The following is a 20,000-nucleotide window of genomic DNA, read 5'->3' as shown; positions in this document are numbered from 1 at the left end:
TACCTGCTGGGTGCCTCCTGTTCTCCATATCCCCATTATAGTGTGTGTGTGTGCGTGTGCGTGTGCGTGTGCGTGTGGGTGTGTGTGTGTGTGTGTGTGTGTGTGTGTGTGTTTCAGGGTCTCCTGTCAGAGGGGTACCATGCATCTTCATTTAGTCAGACACAAGATGTCTTTGTTCCCCCTTTGATAGCTACGAGCAGTGTGCTCCACGGTTGACCTCTCTCTCTCTCTCTCTCACACACACACACACTCACTCTCTCTCTCTCTCACACACACACACACACTCCCCCTCTGTGGTAGATTTATCTTGTCAGTGTTTTGGACGTGTGTGGGATCATTTCTCTCTCTGGCATACAGTTGCTCTGCCTCACATTCCCTGCTTCCTCTCAGTACCTCTCTCTCACTCCCTCCCTCTCTCTCTCTCTCTCTCTCTCTCCCTCTCTCTCTCTCTCGCTCCCACTCTCTCTCTCCCACTCTCTCCCTCTCTCTCTCTCCCTCTCTCTCCCTATCTTCCTCTCTCTCTCTCTCTCTCTCTCTCTCTCTCTCTCTCTCTCTCTCCCTCTCACTCTCTCTCCCTCTCACTCTCTCTCTCCCACTCTCTCTCCCTCTCTCTCTCTCCCACTCTCTCTCTCTCGCTCTCTCTCCCTCTCATTCTCACTCTCTCCCACTCTCTCCCTCTCACTCTCTCCCTCTCACTCTCTCTCTCCCTCTCTCTCTCTCCCACTCTCTCTCGCTCGCTCTCTCTCTCTCTCTCTCTCCCACTCTCTCCCTCTCACTCTCTCTCTCTCTCCCTCTCAATCTCTCTCTCCCTCTCTCTCTCTCCCTCTCGCTCTCTCTCTCTCTCCCTGTCTCTCTCTCCCTCTCTCTCGCTCGCTCCCTCTCTCTCACTCTCTCTCTCTCTCTCTCTCCCTGTCTCTCTCTTTCTCTGTGTTGTGATGAGTGGCTCTGTCAGCATCTAGCCATTTGTGTGTGTGTGTGCGTGTGTGTGCGTGCGTGTTTGTGTGTGTGTGTGTGTGTGTGTTTGTGCGTGTATGTGTGTGCGTGTACAGTATGTGCGCACATATATCTTTCCGCAACCAATTTATACCCCCTTTCCTCTAATTATCTATGGGCCTCTGTCTGTCTTCTCCAGATCCAATTTCAACCCTATATCTCTGTTTATCTATCACAACTCAATATCCCCAACCCTCCCTCCACTCTCTTTCACACATCTCATCCCATCTCTGCGTATCCCCCTCTCAATTTCATATCTGTCTGTTGGTGCAACCACAACTCATTCTCTCTCTCCCTCCTGCTCTCTCTCTCTCTCTCTCTCTCTCAGGACTCCAAGATGGGGTTCGGCATCGCCGTGTCTGGGGGACGGGACAACCCCAACGTGGACAGCGGCGAGACGTCCATCATGGTGTCCGACGTGCTGCAGGGCGGTCCTGCCGATGGCCTGCTATTGTGAGTCCAGTGCTCCCAGGCGTCACGCACACACACGCTGTAGACGGGGAACAGCGCAGCGCGGACCGACTGCCTTCCTCCTCGTCTGAGCTGGGCGTTCTCACCGTGGTCCTCCTCGTCTGAGCTGGGCCTTCTCACCGTGGGGCTCTGTTTGTTTGTTTGTTTCTCCCCCTGCAGTGAAAACGACCGGGTCATCCAGGTCAACACCATTCCCATGGATAATGTGCCTCACTCCTTCGCCGTCCAGCAACTCCGAAAATGCGGGAAGGTGGCCAAGTTTGTGAGTACCCCCCTCCCTCCTGGCCTCAGCCAGCTATGGGTGTGTGTCCACTGGCAGAAGGGTGTGTGTCCACCGGCAGAAGGGTGTGTGTCCACCGGCAAAAGGGTGTGTCCACCGGCAGAAGGGTGTGTGTCCACCGGCCAGCTGTATGAAGCTGAACAGGGCCGAGCTTACAGCTGTGTAGAGCGCACTAAGCTAGAGTTTAGTGCTGGCTAGGTTACCAACCTTTTACAGCTACACTACAGCTAACTGTACGCTAGCAACGACTGTCGTGTTTTTGCAGAGTGTAGAATAACTAGCCAAGTTAAGATAGCTAGCTAATGTTAGCTAATGCAGCAGTTTTGACAAAAACCGACCGTTGTCGTCGTCAGAGCAGTCTTTTACAACCTGCGCTCGAGCCCAAAAAGTTTTTTTCAACTGAGAGAAGTAGAAAAAGCCTGGAGCTCATGGCGCTTGGAACACAGTTCTGGTCTCTATAGCCCCCTAGAGCTCATTACCCATCGTAAACAACTAAGAAACAGCGCCAGCTCTAAAATACAGCTTATCGGTGGACACGCCCCGTGAGGCCTTCTGTTACATCTGACCCCACAAGGCTCCTCATGTAGTCTGTTACATCCGACCCCACACGGCTCCTCATGTAGTGTGTTACATCCGACCCCACACGGCTCCTCATGTAGTCTGTCCTGCATGTGCTGCAAGCTCACCTGCAGTAAAGTATGCAAAGATTTAACCGTGATGTTCATCTCAGCGCTGAAATAGTTAAAAACATTTTAACGATTTACTTATGTCCACGTAGAAAATTACATACAGAGACACAAATAATAAATGGTCGTGGTGGTGGTCAAGGTCGTGGACCAACGGCATAACTTTCCTTTTACACACACACACACACACACACACACACACACACACAGACAGAAGTATCCCCCCACTGCAGCCCCGGGCCTATGGCTGTGTGTGTGCATGTGTGTGTGTGTGTGTGTTTGTGTCTTAGTTTTGCACACAACTGCGTGAAAGCTTGCACACACGTAAGTGCAATATGCAATCTGAGCTTGTGTGCTCATGCATGCTTGTGTGTGTGTGTGTGTGTGTGTGTGTGTGTGTGTAGTCTGGCCAGGGGTCATGACCTCCATACATACAGAGACCCATTACTGTACCGGCAGGCTGCTACTGTACTGGACTCAAAGCCTTCCGCTTCTCTGGCCTCCTTTCAACTGAAAACTAGTACTGAAAACTAGTACTGTAAACTAGTACTGAAAACTAGTACTGAAAACTAGTACTGAAAACTAGTACTGTAAACTAGTACTGAAAACTAGTACTGAAAACTAGTACTGAAAACTAGTACTGTAAACTAGTACTGTAAACTAGTACTGAAAACTAGTACTGTAAACTAGTACTGAAAACTAGTACTGTAAACTAGTACTGTAAACTAGTACTGAAAACTAGTACTGTAAACTAGTACTGTAAACTAGTACTGAAAACTAGTACTGTAAACTAGTACTGTAAACTAGTACTGTACCACACAGGAATCCACCGCACCTCGGAGCACAGCCGGAGGTGTGCAGGGTTTATTTGTGCGTTTATAGAGTGAGTGAGTGAGTGAGTGAGTGAGTGAGTGAGTGAGTGAGTGAGTGAGTGAGTGAGTGAGTGAGGGGGGAGAGAAGGCATGCGAGCGTGTTTGTGAGCGTGTGAGTACGTGTGTTTAAACCTCTCGGGTGTTGTGTGACACGTGCATTATCTTGTAGCGTGTTTTAGGTTTAGAGCTATGACTATGACCAGTATTATTTATGATTATACCGCGGTTATCACAAATATGAAGGAAAATGGGTTTAATGCATTAAATCAACTCGTATATGGGGCACCACCCTGTTTTGTACAGGGAAACAAGATAACATTTATCAATAGTCAAATGTTTTCATCAATCTCAGTCTGTAGGAGGAGTTCTTGACTCAATCAAGTGACCTAAGATAATGTGATGGCGCTCGGACGTGGTCAAAACTTAATAATATTTTTTAAAGTTATACTAATCAATTATCAAAATAATATTATAACACAATGCAATACTAGATGGAAAAACACATGTGGCAATATGAAAACACAGCAGAAAAGAATGATGCCAGAGATTATCACAGCCTATCCTAAATCTTCTAAGCTTAAACAACACTTTGACATCACCCCACATCAAAGAGAATGCATGGATATCAACCTTACACTGATGTGTGAAGCGCGTTGTCCGGGCGGTGTTGTCTGGCTCGAAGCATGGAGGAGGCACATGACTGATGGTCGCTTGATTCGATGAAGGGGGCAGCACGCTTGGGCTCCCGTTGAATCAGTGATAGCGTTGCTGCGTGAAGTTGATGTTCGCGCAAGTTCAAAGTTCAGTTTCAGAGTTCACAAGTTGCAAATATCTCATTCAAAACCTCTGCTCTCGCCAGAGGTGGATCTTTGAAGAGTTGGTGGAAATTCCTAAGCCCTGTGTCGACTACAGAGTTCTTAAATAGCGGTTCAGCATTCCACAGATACAGGCTGATTTGATCAACCAGGCACACATGTGAAGTTACTGGAGAGTTGAGAGAGAGAGAGAGAGCTTCCTGTCTGCTCGCTTTTAAGGAGCCGAGAGTGAGGTGTGTCCTGTGGGCGTAGACAGGCACGCGATTGGTCACTGGATCACCCCGGGGGCCCCGGCTACCATCGTAAAACCAGAGCTCAGACTCTGGGCTCACTCTGGAATCATCAAATATCCCGGTTATGGTTTCAACATGATCTGACATTTCCACAACATGCATAATCACCTGAGTCATGATTTTAGGCAAAGATGGATACAAAACTTGGCTATGGTAGACTTAGCAGCATAGAATCAGTTATTTATAACACACAGTACAGTTGCATTACAAATACAGTGCATCACACCATAACTTGGTTCACCGGGCTTATTCACGTGGTGTTTGCATCACATGGTGGAGATGGAGCAGTTTCACTTTATTAAAGACACAAAGCAAGAATGGAGGATCCTTTGTCTCACTGCGAGTGTCTGTGGATGTGGAATGTGGCTGGCCTGTCGCAAAAGGAGGATGGGGGAGCACAGAGTGTCTCTGAGCATCTCTTATCAAGATCTCACATTCCAACCTGAGGCAGTGTCCCACAATATCACAAGAACTGTTTTGTGGTCAGTAGAAATGGTCAGTAGCATGGCGTCATGTCCTAGCGCCCCAGCGTAGAGCTGCTAGCGAGGGCTCACGCTCTGCCATCTCTCTCTGTCGGCCCTAAAAGTAGAAGAGTCCCATTTAGATCGACAGGCTGTGCATTGGCTAGCTGACTGGACCATTACTGTGAGTGGGGGTGTAACGGTAGGAAAACAACACGGTTCGGTACGTACCTCGGTACGGACGTCTCTGTTCGGTTCAGGAGCGGCGCGCCGGCACTACTCTGATTCCTTTTCTATTCTTTGAAAATGATCTTGAATCAATCTTTTTAATAATAATATTAATAATATACATTTATTTTAAGTGTTTCCCCCTCATTCATACCCCATTTAACCCACTTCACTCAACCTTCATATTTTTGGCCAGAAAAATCAACTTGTCAACACTGTCAGCAGCGAGGGAAGACCTGCTGGCAGTGATGATGTCCCCAGCAGTAGAAAATGAAATAAAAACGAATAGCCTACTTAAAAATATGTTTTTGAATCGCTTATTTAAAACGAATTAAATGCAATAAAAATTTAAACTAAATAAATTAAAATCTTTACAAAAAAATAAATCTGCCTTTTTTCCCACAGAGATATAGACTGTGTGTGCAAACGTGCATGTACAAACGAGCGCATGCTGTGTGCAGCTTCAGAGTTTCATTTCTCTCATTGCAAGGACTATAGCCTACATTGGGACCTCCGTGATATATAAATTATTCCCTTAGCCTACCTGTGTTTCATTACGGTGCATTAGGCTAAGGCAAACAAACAGAATTAATAGTTTTACCTCAGGAGGACGGTAATGAGGACGACTGAATATCAACGCGAGCCCACTGACAAATGTGAGTTGTGCGCTGAGATGATGACACTGCTCGTAGGCTACTCGTTTCCAAATCACAGACATGTCGCACGGGACTGTAGCCTATATCAAATTTTTTTTACTTATGTGCTCGGCAAAATATGGTAGGCCTAAGTAACTTGCGGTACAATTAGATGGGAGATGGATTACAAAGGTCCCCATGTATATAGCCTATTTCGCAGTGTGAGCGAGCCGAACTGAGGGAGGGGGGGGGGGGGGGGGGGGGGGGGCACACACACACACACGCCTGCGATGCGAAGAGACTCGTTTTCACAGTGACAGAAGCGATGGCAGAGAGAGTGAAAGGTTCAAAGTGTGGCGCTATTTCACAAGAGTCGATTAAGAAACAGCCCATTGTCACAACTGTGACAGTCTACTGAAAGGGATCTGCTCGAATGATCTGTCGGGTCGCTCGGCACATGACTGTACCGTTGGGTTCGCTCGCCACATGTCTGTACCGTACCGAAAGCCCCGTACCGTACGGTACGAATACATGCACCGTTACACCTCTAACTGTGAGTGGTTTGTTTGAGTGATGACCGGCAGTCTGAGAATTTGGGGTTACAGTATACACATAGTGGCCACTTTATTAGGTATGTCAATTTTGCCACTTCAGTCTAGTACTGGGTAGGACCCCCTTTTGCCTCCAGAACAGCCTGAATTCTTTGTGGCATGGATTCCACAAGGTGCCCTTCTGCACTCCACGGTGGTACATTCAGATTCAAATGTAGATTCCATTGTTGTTAGATCTTTTATACATGTGCAGGGAAGTAAAACTCTTGGGTTCTGGCTCCTCAACCTCATAGCAACAATAAATAACAACACAAGATAATGTCAAGAAAGACTTTTTGTTATTTTGAAGTGGCCATTCTCCTCTGATTCTCGCATTAACGAGTCATTTTTGCCCACAAACGTTCACTGTAGTTTGTGAAAATCCCAGAAGTTCAGCTGTTTCTGAGATGCTAGAACCACCACGTCTGGCACCAGCAATCATGCCACCGTCAAGGTTCTGTAGATCATGCTTTTTACCCATTCTAATATTTGGTTGAACAGCAACTAAACCTCTTCACCATGTCTACATGCTTTATTGAGTTACAGCCACATGATGCGCTGTGTGGAGGAGCAGGCGTTTCTAGCAAAGTATCAACTGAGGGTAGCCTTCACTCTGCTGTGTAACATGATAGTGGAATTAGGCCCAGAATGTGTCCAAGTTTTAGTTACAACCATACAGTCCAACTAGACTGTACTCAGGCAAGGTGCCAACTTAAGCCTTACCATGTCTTTCCATGGCATCCTATCTTCTAACCAGGTCCAGTGGATGCCCCACTGTCACCAGCAGACCTCCCGAAGTCCGATAGATACCCCTGTGTCTACTGTGGATGATGTAGCATGTCCGTAGAATATTCTCTCTCCTATGATGCTTTTAGCCTCTCTCACTCTGAAATGTAATTTAATGCAATGTATTGCTTCATAAATGTTCTTAGCCGGTAGACAAACATACTCCTGGAGCTTGCTCGATCGCTTTGTTGAGAGGGGTCAGGGAAGAATTTTTACAGCTCACTTATCTGGCCCCCGGGTGATTACTGTTTTTTTGCTTCCCTCTGGAATATGTAGAGTGGGTCGTATGCCCACCTCCCTTGTTCTCTGTAAAGCGCATTGTGTTGCCTCTGGGTATGAAATGCGCTATACAAATAAAGCTTTGATTGATTGATTGATTGATGGCATGGAACTGGGTCAACTTGATTTAGCTTGATTCAATTTTACTTGCTTTACTTTTTTCACTGCGCTTTCCATCGCAAAATAGTATTCCCCTAAATGTAGTTGGTCATCATAGCAACGTCCGTTGATGTCATATAGAGGGGGATTTTCCCTTCCTCGAGAGCCATCATGACAGGAAATAAATATCACGCATATAAACACACACACATATAAACACAAACAAACACATCACTGCTTTCCTAGATCATTCAATCTTGTATTATATCTACTGGAAAACATTTTTTCCATGATCGGATTGAGCCTAAACATCCATGAATTAATGTTTTCATGCCAAATCACTTCCTTGTTTGACTGCTGCCTAAGAGTGGTTACGGGAGTCTCCCATTTGGAATAAATACCACACATATGAACACAAAACTGCTTTTCCTAGATCTATCTTGTATTAACTACGATATCCACTGGAAAAAATATATTTTACTCATGGACAGAAATATGAGGTTGAGGAGTTCTATTTTGGGAGGCTTGCATGCAATGTAGAGAGGTAGTTGTTGCTGCTGCCTTGTGGTCAGTCGGTAGTATGAATAACTCCTATACAATTTCATAATGAAAGAGAAAAATTATTTGTGGATCCAACCCATAATTCAGATCCGCTCCAAAATCGAATCAGGTCCAGGGTACCTTGGGCGGAATATATGTACCAAGTATGCATGTCATAGGGTTAGTTGTTTTTGAGCTATGGTGTGAACAACATGCACATCCAGCCACCCACTCACCCACATACCCACCTAGCTACCCACACACACACACACAGACAGCAGTGAACACCCTACTTGGCAGCGCAAGTAATAAGAGAAGTCGTAGGTGGGGACATTGGCCAGGTCTCTAGGTCTCTCTTAGTGTGTGGTAGGATGGGTTTGATGAAACTGGATAGCAGCTTTGATGGTGGAACCTTATATCCGTGTTTGTCCCCCACCCCCCCCCCAGACGGTGAAGAGACCTCGCAGGGTGACGCTCCACTCACTCAAGCAGCCACCCTCACCCGACCCCTCCACCCAGTACTACGACACGGACAACGGCTGGCCGCAGGACAACGGCGGCCCCGGCTACACGCGCCCGCGGGACCCCACCCCTGACAACAAGAGCTACCTGGACCCTGACTACCGGGGCAGCCCCCACGACCGTGGCCGCCCGGAACCCAGCCGGGGGAGGAGCCCGGACAGGGCGTCGCCCAGCCCCGGCCGACAGCGCGATGGCAGCCGGGGGCGGGGCCTGGACCGCGAGCCGCCCAGCCCGGAGAGGCCACGCTACCCGCGGGAGCGGAGCCGCGGGCGCAGCGGTGAGCGTGAGCGTGGTGGGAGCCCACGGGGGAGCTACGGGCGGGGGGACAGCTACGAGCGTGGAGGAGGAGGGGGGGGGAGGCATGCGTACGACGGCCCGGACCCGCCCAGGATTGCCAGGGCGAGGAGCAGGGACCGCCTTCAGGAGAACACGCCCTCCCCCGAGCCTCGCAGGGGAGGAGCCAAGGAGCTGGAGCCGCTTGAGAAACCCGTCAACGTGCTGCTGGTCAAGAACCGGCCCAACGAAGGTCAGACTCCCAGAGCTCTACTCATCCTCCCTCTCCCTCTCTACACCAGGCTAGCTGTGTTTTAGCTCTGCTCATCCTCCCTCTCTACACCAGGCTAGCTGTGTTTTAGCTCTGCTCATCCTCCCTAACTACACCAGGCTAGCTGTGTTTTAGCTCTGCTCATCCTCCCTATCTACACCAGGCTAGCTGTGTTTTAGCTCTGCTCATCCTCCCTAACTACACCAGGCTAGCTGTGTTTTAGCTGGACTCATCCTCCCTATCTAGAGCAGGCTATCTGCGTTTTAGCTGGACTCATCCTCCCCATCTACACCAGGCTATCTGCGTTTTAGCTGGACTCATCCTCCCTATCTACACCAGGCTATCTGCGTTTTAGCTGGACTCATCCTCCCTATCTACACCAGGCTAGCTGTGTTTTAGCTCTACTCATCCTCCCTCTCTACACCAGGCTAGCTGTGTTTTAGCTGGACTCATCCTCCCTCTCTACACCAGGCTAGCTGTGTTTTAGCTCTACTCATCCTCCCTCTCTACACCAGGCTAGCTGTGTTTTAGCTCTGCTCATCCTCCCTATCTACACCAGGCTAGCTGTGTTTTAGCTGGACTCATCCTCCCTCTCTACACCAGGCTAGCTGTGTTTTAGCTGGACTCTACTCTTTTACTGTATGTGTTACTAGCCACACTGCTGTGGTTGGTTACAGTGGTTAGAATAAGGAAAGAAAGAATATTCTGTGTTTATGGGAGGGGAGTATGTCAAGTAATTTAGCTACAGTCAGTAGGTACGCTAAACCTTCAATGGATGTCAATATTCATCATTTAACTGTGTCAATTTGATATTTAAGGACGTGTGTGGTGTAGAGGTGAAAGCAGCATCTAAACTAAACATACAATACTGATTAGAGAAGAACCCAGGGAGTGCATGTATGTTCTGACAGCTGGACCACCTCATTGGGATGTTCAGGGAAGTTTAGGTTAAGGTTCGATCAACACTTGCGGTCAGATATGCAGGGTGTTTTTAGATCCCAATCCAGAGCAAGGGCATTTTAAGGTCAGGGTTAGAGGTATAATATTCTGTTGCCACCGCAGTTATTGAGAGTCACAATGTGCGTGTGTGTGTGTGTGTGTGTGTCACAATGTGCGTGTGTGTGTGTGTGTGTGTGTGTGTGTGTGTGTGTGTGTGTGTGTGTGTGTGTGTGTGTGCGTGTGCGTGTGCGTGTGCGTGTGCGTGTGCGTGCGTGTGTGTGCGTGTGCGCGTGCGTGTGCGTGTGTGTGTATGCGTGTGTGCGCGTGTTTGTGTGTGTGTGTAGAGTACGGACTCCGTCTGGGCAGTCAGATCTTCATTAAGGAGATGACCAGTACCGGCCTGGCCGCCAAGGACGGGAACCTGCAGGAGGGGGACATCATCCTCAAGGTAAGCCCCCACCCCCCTGGTCTCAGCGCCTGCCCCCCCCCCACCACCCTGGTCTCAGCGTCTGCCCCCCCCCACCCCCCCGGTCTCAGCGCCTGCCCCCCCCCCACCACCCTGGTCTCAGCGTCTGCCCCCCCCCCCCCACCCCCCCGGTCTCAGCGCCTGCCCCCCCCCCCCCCCACCACCCTGGTCTCAGCGTCTGCCCCCCCCCCCCACCCCCCACTGGTCTCAGCACCTGCCCCCCAGTCTCAGCGCCTGCCCCCCCCCCCCCCCCCAGTCTCAGCGCCTGCCCCCCCCCCCCTCCCCGGTCTCAATGCCTGTTAGCGTTACTGGAAACCAGCATTCATCAACAGCACCTGTTCACTCTCACTGGGAAAGAGAGCGTGTTTATTACTGAGCTGTTAGCTACTGGATGTACTCACTCACTGACTCACTGACTCCTCACACACTCACACACACACACACACACACACTCACACACACTCATGGTCCCCCTAGCCCAGTCTCTTCCTCTCTAATGTCCCCAGATCAACGGCACGGTGACGGAGAACCTGTCCCTGAACGACGCGGGGAAGCTGATAGAGAAGTCTCGGGGGAAGCTGCAGCTGGTCGTCCAGAGAGACCGCCGCCAGATACTCATCCGCATCCCGCCGCTGGTCGACTCCGACTCGGAACCCGACGGTGAGTCCCGTTCCACGGGGGGGGCGGGGCTTGTTTCCCCAGACACAGGGGAAGCCTAGAGTACGACCCCCAAGCTCTCTCAGAGGAGTCCAGACCTCATCTGTGTTGGGGGAGACTGACCGCAGGTTCCAGCTAGGAGGTCAGTTTAGGAAGTCTTTCACATGGCAGTGGTCAGGTGTTGACGACGTTCCAAAGTATCCAATGGCATTATTTCAACATTCCTAGAGAGGGGACAGGCACAGGTCACGACCTCACAGGGGTCAATATATCTGGCATTCGCAGGATTAAAAATAAAAATGAATGAAAAATGAATTGGCGTAGGAACACGTTTCGTCTACGCAGCTGAAACGTACACACACACATGTACACACACACACACACACACGTACACAGAAGTCACCCAGGGAATTTTTACTGTCCATCTTCAATTACTGGGTGTGGTGGCTAAAAGTGTTTTATTATTAGCCTACGATTAAAGGGCTAACTTTCATCAAAGTTGCTCTCGTATCAGGAAGTTAACTAGACAAGAGTAGAATTAATTGACTACAAAAAGCGATTTCTTCAATCATACGAAAGAGAAATCCTTTTTTGTGTTCTCTCTTCCAGATAAAATGTCATACTTTTAGATGAAGGACCACCCAAGACACAACAGTAATGTTTGGTTGCCTTTTTAACCCTGTAAACCTGTGCCACGATATTTACAGCTATTTGTCAAGCTTTCACACATCTTTTTGCTATAATATATGCTCTAATAAATTCTTAATACTTTTCCTAAACCAATAAAGTATTTTAATCACTATTTATTTTGTATTGTGTGATTTTTATTCGTAGAATAAGTTGAATAATGCCAATGGAACAAGTATATTTTGAATGTAGTGTACATTATTGTATATTCTTTTTAGTCTTCTTGTTTAGTATCATTTAAATAGACGTTGTTTGTCTTTCTGCTGTGCTGTTACAGTATGTCTGATCGCTTTATGATATCTGCAGTGAAACCATTATCTGTAGAGAACGGGGTAATAACTGGCTTTTTTCAAAAACAGAAAGTTGCATGAGAAAACCGTGGTCTAGAAGTGGGTAAGAGTTGTTATAGCAATGGTAACATATTAACATAAACATGCTTCTGTCGGTGTTAACAGGTTTGAAAACTCCTCGGGCCAAAACACGCCAAGCTCCGTCTGTTCCTCCATAACACATGCAGTGCCACCTTTTCCTACCTCAATCATTAACAAACATGTTCATTGTGACGGTGTATCATCAAGTACTTAACATGAACTGTGACTGGTGTGAACAAGCCCCTTCCCCATGCTAACATTAAGGGGCTGCCCCCTGTCACCTTAACCCAGCCCTCATTGGCTGATAAGCAGGAAGAAGGAAGTGAGGTCACATCCCTGTTGGCTTATAGGGGAATAGAAGGCAGGGGAGGATTTCAGCAGGGAGTGTGTGTGTGTGTGCGTGCGTGCTTGCGTGAGTGCGTGCGTGTGTGTGTGTTCACAGCCAGCAGAGTTCTTCAACAAACTCTCCTGCAGCACAGCTCTCTCTCCAGTGAACTACACTGGTCCCAGCCTCCCCCTGACAGCACTGCTGGTCTCCCTGTATAGAGGAGTCAGCTCAGCGCTGCTGGTCTCCCTGTATAGAGGAGTCAGCTCAGCTCCTGGTCTCCCTGTATAGAGGAGTCAGCTCAGCGCTGCTGGTCTCCCTGTATAGAGGAGTCAGCTCAGCTCCTGGTCTCCCTGTATAGAGGAGTCAGCTCAGCTCCTGGTCTCCCTGTATAGAGGAGTCAGCTCAGCTGCTGGTCTCCCTGGGGGGACCGCTCTCCTTCTCTTGTTTATATCTCTCTCCTGTCCTGCCAACGGCCCCTAGCAGCTCCGCCAAGGCTCTGATTAAAAAGAGAGAGAGAGAGAGAGAGGGCTTAAAGGAGAGGGATGGAGAGAGAGAGAGAGAGAGAGAGAGGGCTAAAAGGAGAGGGATGGAGAGAGAGAGAGAGAGGGGGGGGAGAGGGCTAAAAGGAGGGGGATAGAGAGGGATGGAGAGAGAGAGAGAGAGTGAGAGAACACAGGGCACAGAGTGTACTGGATGAGACCAGAGCACTCGGCTCAGAACATGACATCAAACAGACCTCCGGTCCACCGCGCTTCCACGCACATGCATACACACACACACACACACACACACACACACACACACACACACACACACACACATACTCTCATACACACACACACACACACACACACACACACACATACTCTCATACACACACACACACACACACACACACACACACACACACACACTCACTCACTCAAGTAAGCACATATGTATCCACCACATTCACCACATCTAAACATTACATTCTACTTTAACATGCAAGTTTCCTCTCTCTCTCTCTCTCTCTCTCTCTCTCTCTCTCTCTCTCTCTCGCATACACACACACACACACGCACAAACAACCCAATAATGTGATGCAGGCAAGCCACCATCTTATGTGACCTGCTTGTGCTTTCATGTTTTACCATGCCAACCACATACTGGGTGACATCCAGCACTAGAATCCCAGAACCATGACCCACATTCATGCCTCTGATCTGCCCTTGCATACGAGTGTCTCCTGCTTGGGGAATGGAGAGATAATGGAGGGGCATGTGTCCCTCTCTGCCTGCCTGCCTGTCTGTCTGTATGTCCATCTGTCTGTCCATCTGTCTTTAGGCTTTCACAGGACGAGAGGCTGTGAAAGAGGTTCACTCGCCAGGAAATGCACTCACAGACGCCCCCTCCTCCACCCACAGTAACCCCACTCCCCCTTTTCCTCCCTCCCTCGCTCCATCCATCCATCCATCCATCCATCCATCCATCCATCCATCCATCCATCCATCCTTCTCTCTCATCTCTCACACCTCTTCATCTCTGTCACTCCCCTGCACCTCATCCCTCCATCACTCGCTTATTCTCTCTCCCCCTTCTCCCTCTCTCCCTTTCTCTCTCCCCCTTCTCTCTCTCTCCCTTTCTCTCTCTTCCTCTCTCTCTCTCTCCTCCCTCCATCTCTAAGGGACTAGTCATCACTTTTCACACTCCAGTGCTGTACAGTATGACAGGTCGTATGTGTCCATGGCCTTAACTGGAATTGACTTCATTGAGATTTAATGGTCCGTTCTGCGGAAACGTTGCCTTGTCGGGCCCACAAACGCAAATTCCCTCATTGATTTTTGATCGTCCCAAAATCTTTTTTTTCACGGAGCTTCTCTCGTATCTGACATCTCTCTCCTCTCCTCCTCTCCTCTCCCCCCTCCCCTCCTCCCCTGCTCCTCTGTAGAGGGCTGCTCTGAGCCCCTCCCTCCTCCCCTGCCCCTCCCTCCTCCCCTGCTCCTCTGTAGAGGGCTGCTCTGAGCCCCTCCCTCCTCCCCTGCCCCTCTGTAGAGGGTTGCTCTGAGCCCCTCCCTCCTCCCCTGCCCCTCTGTAGAGGGCTGCTCTGAGCCCCTCCCTCCTCCCCTGCCCCTCTGTAGAGGGTTGCTCTGAGCCCCTCCCTCCTCCCCTGCCCCTCTGTAGAGGGCTGCTCTGAGCCCCTCCCTCCTCCCCTGCTCCTCTGTAGAGGGTTGCTCTGCTCCTCCGTACGTAGGAGAGACACAGTGGTCCGGAGATCAAACCAGGGAAATGAAAGGCTCTCATTTGCAACACATCAGATGAATGGGATGAATCAAACTCATGGGAGTGAATCAAACACAGGGCCATGCAGACGAGGCCGCCCAGAGAGAGAGACCAGAGAGAGAGACCAGAGAGAGAGACCAGAGAGAGAGAGAGCTCAGAGAGAGAGAGCTCAGAGAGAGAGAGACCAGAGAGAGAGACCAGAGAGAGAGACCAGAGAGAGAGAGCTCAGAGAGAGACCAGAGAGAGAGAGAGAGCTCAGAGAGAGAGCTCAGAGAGAGAGAGCTCAGAGAGAGAGAGCTCAGAGAGAGAGAGACCAGAGAGAGAGAGCTCAGAGAGAGAGAGCTCAGAGAGAGAGAGAGAGCTCAGAGAGAGCTCAGAGAGAGAGAGAGAGCTCAGAGAGAGAGAGCTCAGAGAGAGAGCTCAGAGAGAGAGAGAGCTCAGAGAGAGAGAGAGCTCAGAGAGAGAGAGAGCTCAGAGAGAGAGAGCTCAGAGAGAGAGAGAGCTCAGAGAGAGCTCAGAGAGAGAGAGGCAGCTCAGAGAGAGAGTTCAGACAGAGGCCGCCCAGCCTTCAACACTGCTCTAAGTCAGCGCTCTAAATGGGCAGGACGGTCTGATATAGACCTGATATATTTCTCAGATATACTTTGATATATTTTGAGAAAATACTAAACTGCATGGTAACAGTTAAGTGGAAAAAAAACACACTTTTTCCCCCCTCAAACGTGAAAGTGTCTTGTTGGTGTTCAAGGCGTGCTGTTATAGCACCCGCCTGGCTAAAGACTCACAAGTATGTTACTTTGGAATCAGTGTAGTATCAGAGCTTGTTCTAAAGTTACTACACATCTATCTACCTCACTCTGTCACAGGGGACTGGTGGTGGTGGGCGGGGCTTCTTGGGCACAGCTAATCAGGGTTCTTCTGCTGCTGCTGGTGGTGGTGGTGATACTAACATGCTTGGATCTTTGACTCCATTGCTCTAACCTTTTTCTCCCCTCTCTCTTGTCTTTCTTTCCTTCCGCCCCTCTCTCAGAGATGTCAGAGATGGAGTCTCTCCATTCCTACTCCCCCGAGGCAGAGAGGAGGTCTCGCCAGTCCGACCTCTCCTCCCACTCCTCTAACGAGAGAGAGACAGCCAGGTACTACGGAGGGGGGGAGGGGACTTTGCATGGATGGATGGATGGATGGATGGATGGATGCGGATGCGTGGATGGATTCATGGATGGATGATTGATGGATGGATGGATGGTTGGATGGTTGATAGATGGATGGATGAATGGATGATAGTAGGGGCATCGTTAACTGGGATTGAGTTAGTTAGTTAGTTAGTTAGTTAGTTAGAGGTTTTATTGTCCCCTTAGGGAAACTGGTGTGCTGCGAGAACACATCACGCAAGGCATCATACATACATGCATTCTAACAGATAATAAAGGCTAAATAAAAGAGACAAGGAACAAGAAAACAGAGAGAGACCAGGAAGGAGAGATGTAGAGGGTCACTGTGTTTCCATTGGTCAGTCAGTGTGTTCCTCCAGACCTCTTACCCAGGCTGTCGGTTGTCACACCCCAGGGAGGACCCCCACAGAGGGGCTAAGATGGCTGCCATGGCGTCCCCCTTCAGAGTGCCTGCGGACCCCCACGCCCCCACTGAGCTGGTCAGAGAGGCGCCACGTGCTGAGGAGGCCCCAGGTACCCACGATGCATCTGGAATGTGGGCCCTAGCCTAGTCTAATAGAATGAGGAAATCTTGGTTCTTCAATTGAAAGTGAATCATCTAGTAAACAACACAGCGATTAATGCAGTGTTGTACTTTATGCAATATTATCTGTTTTCAACCACATGATTGATGATCACTTTGCTTTTATAGCTGCTGTAAAAACCACTCCTAAGATCCTGCTTCGACCCAGCCCAGAAGACGAAGAGATTTATGGGTGAATTAGCTCTCCTCTCCTCTCTGCCCACCTCCTCCCTCCTGTCCTGTCCTCCCCTCACCTCTCCTCTCCTCTCCTCTGTCGGTGTCTGTGGGGACGGTTATTTTTACCGTCTCCTGGACGGTGGACCTGCTGACGGTGGTGCTTTGTCTAGGATCTGAGGGTGTGTCTGCTCACTGCAGGTTAGTCTAGGATCTGAGGGTGTGTCTGCTCACTGCAGGTTAGTCTAGGATCTGAGGGTGTGTCTGCTCACCAGGTTAGTCTAGGATCTGAGGGTGTGTCTGCTCACTGCAGGTTAGTCTAGGATCTGAGGGTGTGTCTGCTCACTGCAGGTTAGTCTAGGATCTGAGGGTGTGTCTGCTCACTGCAGGTTAGTCTAGGATCTGAGGGTGTGTCTGCTCACTGCAGGTTAGTCTGGGGTCTGAGGGTGTGTCTGCTCAGTGCAGGTTAGTCTGGGGTCTGAGGGCAGGTTAGTCTGGGGTCTGAGGGTGTGTCTGCTCAGTGCAGGTTAGTCTAGGATCTGAGGGTGTGTCTGCTCAGTGCAGGTTAGTCTAGGATCTGAGGGTGTGTCTGCTCACTGCAGGTTAGTCTGGGGTCTGAGGGTGTGTCTGCTCACTGCAGGTTAGTCTGGGGTCTGAGGGTGTGTCTGCTCAGTGCAGGTTAGTCTGGGGTTTGAGGGCAGGTTAGTCTAGGATCTGAGGGTGTGTCTGCTCACTGCAGGTTAGTCTAGGATCTGAGGGTGTGTCTGCTCACTGCAGGTTAGTCTGGGGTCTGAGGGTGTGTCTGCTCACTGCAGGTTAGTCTGGGGTCTGAGGGCAGGTTAGTCTGGGGTCTGAGGGTGTGTCTGCTCACTGCAGGTTAGTCTGGGGTCTGAGGGCAGGTTAGTCTGGGGTCTGAGGGTGTGTCTGCTCAGTGCAGGTTAGTCTAGGATCTGAGGGTGTGTCTGCTCAGTGCAGGTTAGTCTGGGATCTGAGGGTGTGTCTGCTCACTGCAGGTTAGTCTGGGGTCTGAGGGTGTGTCTGCTCACTGCAGGTTAGTCTGGGGTCTGAGGGTGTGTCTGCAGGTTAGTCTGGGGTCTGAGGGTGTGTCTGCTCACTGCAGGTTAGTCTAGGATCTGAGGGTGTGTCTGCTCACTGCAGGTTAGTCTGGGGTCTGAGGGTGTGTCTGCTCACTGCAGGTTAGTCTGGGGTCTGAGGGTGTGTCTGCTCACCAGGTTAGTCTAGGATCTGAGGGTGTGTCTGCTCACTGCAGGTTAAGCTCTTAATGCGCAAGTCCTGCTCTGTGGCCTCATGGTCTGACCTGACCTGTGACCCCCCCCCCGGCCTACGGCCATGGACAGCCTCCAAGTTATACAGTACATCAACGGTGTTATTCCAGGGGGCGCTGTTGTTCGTTTTTCTGGTCGTAATACTGTAGATCACTTCATACGTCTTTATCAAGGATATAATAGTTTTGCTTTTTTCATTATTTTTTAAATTTCATATCGGTTTACCTTTTTGTTTTCAATTTAGTTTCCTTTTTTTCCTTTTTTATTGCGGGTTTGCTAGTTAAGTTTAGTTTTTAGTTTTTGAAAACTCTTGAAAATGTTTTAGTTTAATTTGTATTAGTTTCAGTATTAGTTTTGGTCCTTTTCTTTTGCACAAGTCTCTAGAGACCCTCCTGATCTCACGAGCTCACATAGTTTCACTCCAGGTGAGCGGCACAGATAAAAACATGGAGGATAGATTTCATATCCACCCAAAATACTAGGCTTATGAAATGAAAGATCAATTTAAAAAACTAAAGACATTTTCTCTATAATTTTTGTTTATTTTAGTTAGTTTTGTAAACACACGATTGAAGTTGGTTATCGTTTTTGTGTAAAGCCTAGTTTTTCTTAAGGAGATTGGAAAAAGAGGACTTTGTGATCTCACGTTTGGCGGCGCTTTCCGCTCTACCTTGGTTGTCCGCAGGGCGAGCACGATGATGGTGAGCTTCCAGAAGGGCGACAGCGTGGGGCTGCGTCTGGCTGGGGGCAACGACGTGGGCATCTTCATCGCCGGCGTGCAGGAGGGCAGCCCCGCCGAGGAGGAGGGGCTACGCACCGGAGACCAGATCATGAAGGTGCGGGAGGACAACGCAACCTATCTCCATTATCCCTCGACAGACCCAGAACGTCTGGGAACTCCCCTCGACAGACCCAACCATCTGGGAATTCCTCTCGACAGACCCAGACCGTCTGGGAATTTCCCTTGAAAGACCCAGACCGTCTGGGAATTTCCTTCGACAGACCCAGACAGTCTGGGAACTCCCCTCGACAGACCCAGACCGTCTGGGTATTCCCCTTGACAGACACAGACCGTCTGGGAATTTCCCTCGACAGACCCAGACCATCTGGGAACTCCCCTCGACAGACCCAGACCATCTGGGAACTCCCCTCGACAGACCCAGACCGTCTGGGAACTCCCCTCGACAGACCCAGACCGTCTGGGAACTCAATTCGTAGCTTTATTCATAAGCATGGATTTAAACATTTGTGGAAAAATGTTGATACACTTGACATATTTGAATGGAACAAGCAAGAACAATCAATTCTGGTTATAGTACATTGACATAAATTTCACATATCGGGAAGGAATTACAGATGCTGAACATACAAACAGCCCTAGATGTAACCATGGTGTGTTTGATTTACAGGTAGATTTAACCATGGTGTGTTTGGTATGAAGGTAGATTTGACCATGGTGTGTTTGGTTTCAAGGTGAACAACGTGGACTTCCGAGGCATCGTGAGGGAAGAGGCGGTCCTGTTCCTGTTGGAGATTCCTAAAGGAGAGGACGTGACCATCCTGGCCCAGAGCAAGCCTGACGGTGAGGAGGCCTTGTGCCAGGGGAACACACTCATCCATAGGGTTCCAAGTTCAAATCCATACTATTCTATCCAACATTGTTCACATTTTTCTTCTTGGTTTTTACACCCAAAACAATGAGCAGTCCTTGTGCCCATCATCAAATTTCACTATACACATTGAATTATGAAGTGTTAGCATCAACCTAATTATGCACGACTTTCTCCCAAGACATTTTTGCTGTGTCTCAAGTAGGGATGAGACGGTATGGATTTTTGCGGTACGGTACGGTATCTAGTTACACGGTACGGTTTACTGTACTTCACAGTATATGGCATATCACCTCCCCAAGACACATAAAAAAACAAGTATTTTACTTTGAAGGAACTACACATGATGGAAAATACACACTATTGTAATTAAGCTCAGTTTATTAATAGCA

At 49.2% G+C, this 20,000-nt stretch overlaps 1 protein-coding gene across 1 annotated transcript in view; it reads left to right on the top strand.

Moving 5' to 3' along the window:
• The window catches only part of LOC311324402 (tight junction protein 2-like), a 62,451-nt gene that overhangs the window by 18,631 nt on the left and 23,820 nt on the right, over positions 1 to 20,000 (top strand). The window contains exons 3-12 of the mRNA XM_084456861.1: positions 1,322 to 1,446; positions 1,624 to 1,726; positions 8,476 to 9,076; positions 10,378 to 10,481; positions 11,006 to 11,159; positions 15,835 to 15,940; positions 16,371 to 16,489; positions 16,668 to 16,731; positions 18,684 to 18,834; positions 19,472 to 19,580. Coding sequence (XP_084312987.1) covers positions 1,322 to 1,446; positions 1,624 to 1,726; positions 8,476 to 9,076; positions 10,378 to 10,481; positions 11,006 to 11,159; positions 15,835 to 15,940; positions 16,371 to 16,489; positions 16,668 to 16,731; positions 18,684 to 18,834; positions 19,472 to 19,580 — 1,636 coding nt within the window. The remainder of the gene's footprint in view (positions 1 to 1,321; positions 1,447 to 1,623; positions 1,727 to 8,475; positions 9,077 to 10,377; positions 10,482 to 11,005; positions 11,160 to 15,834; positions 15,941 to 16,370; positions 16,490 to 16,667; positions 16,732 to 18,683; positions 18,835 to 19,471; positions 19,581 to 20,000) is intronic.

Source organism: Borostomias antarcticus (genome assembly GCF_949987555.1).
Source record: "Borostomias antarcticus genome assembly, chromosome: 23".
NCBI lineage: Eukaryota > Metazoa > Chordata > Actinopteri > Stomiiformes > Stomiidae > Borostomias > Borostomias antarcticus.
Note: the sequence above shows the minus strand (reverse complement) of the source record. Positions and strands in the feature narration are given on the sequence as shown.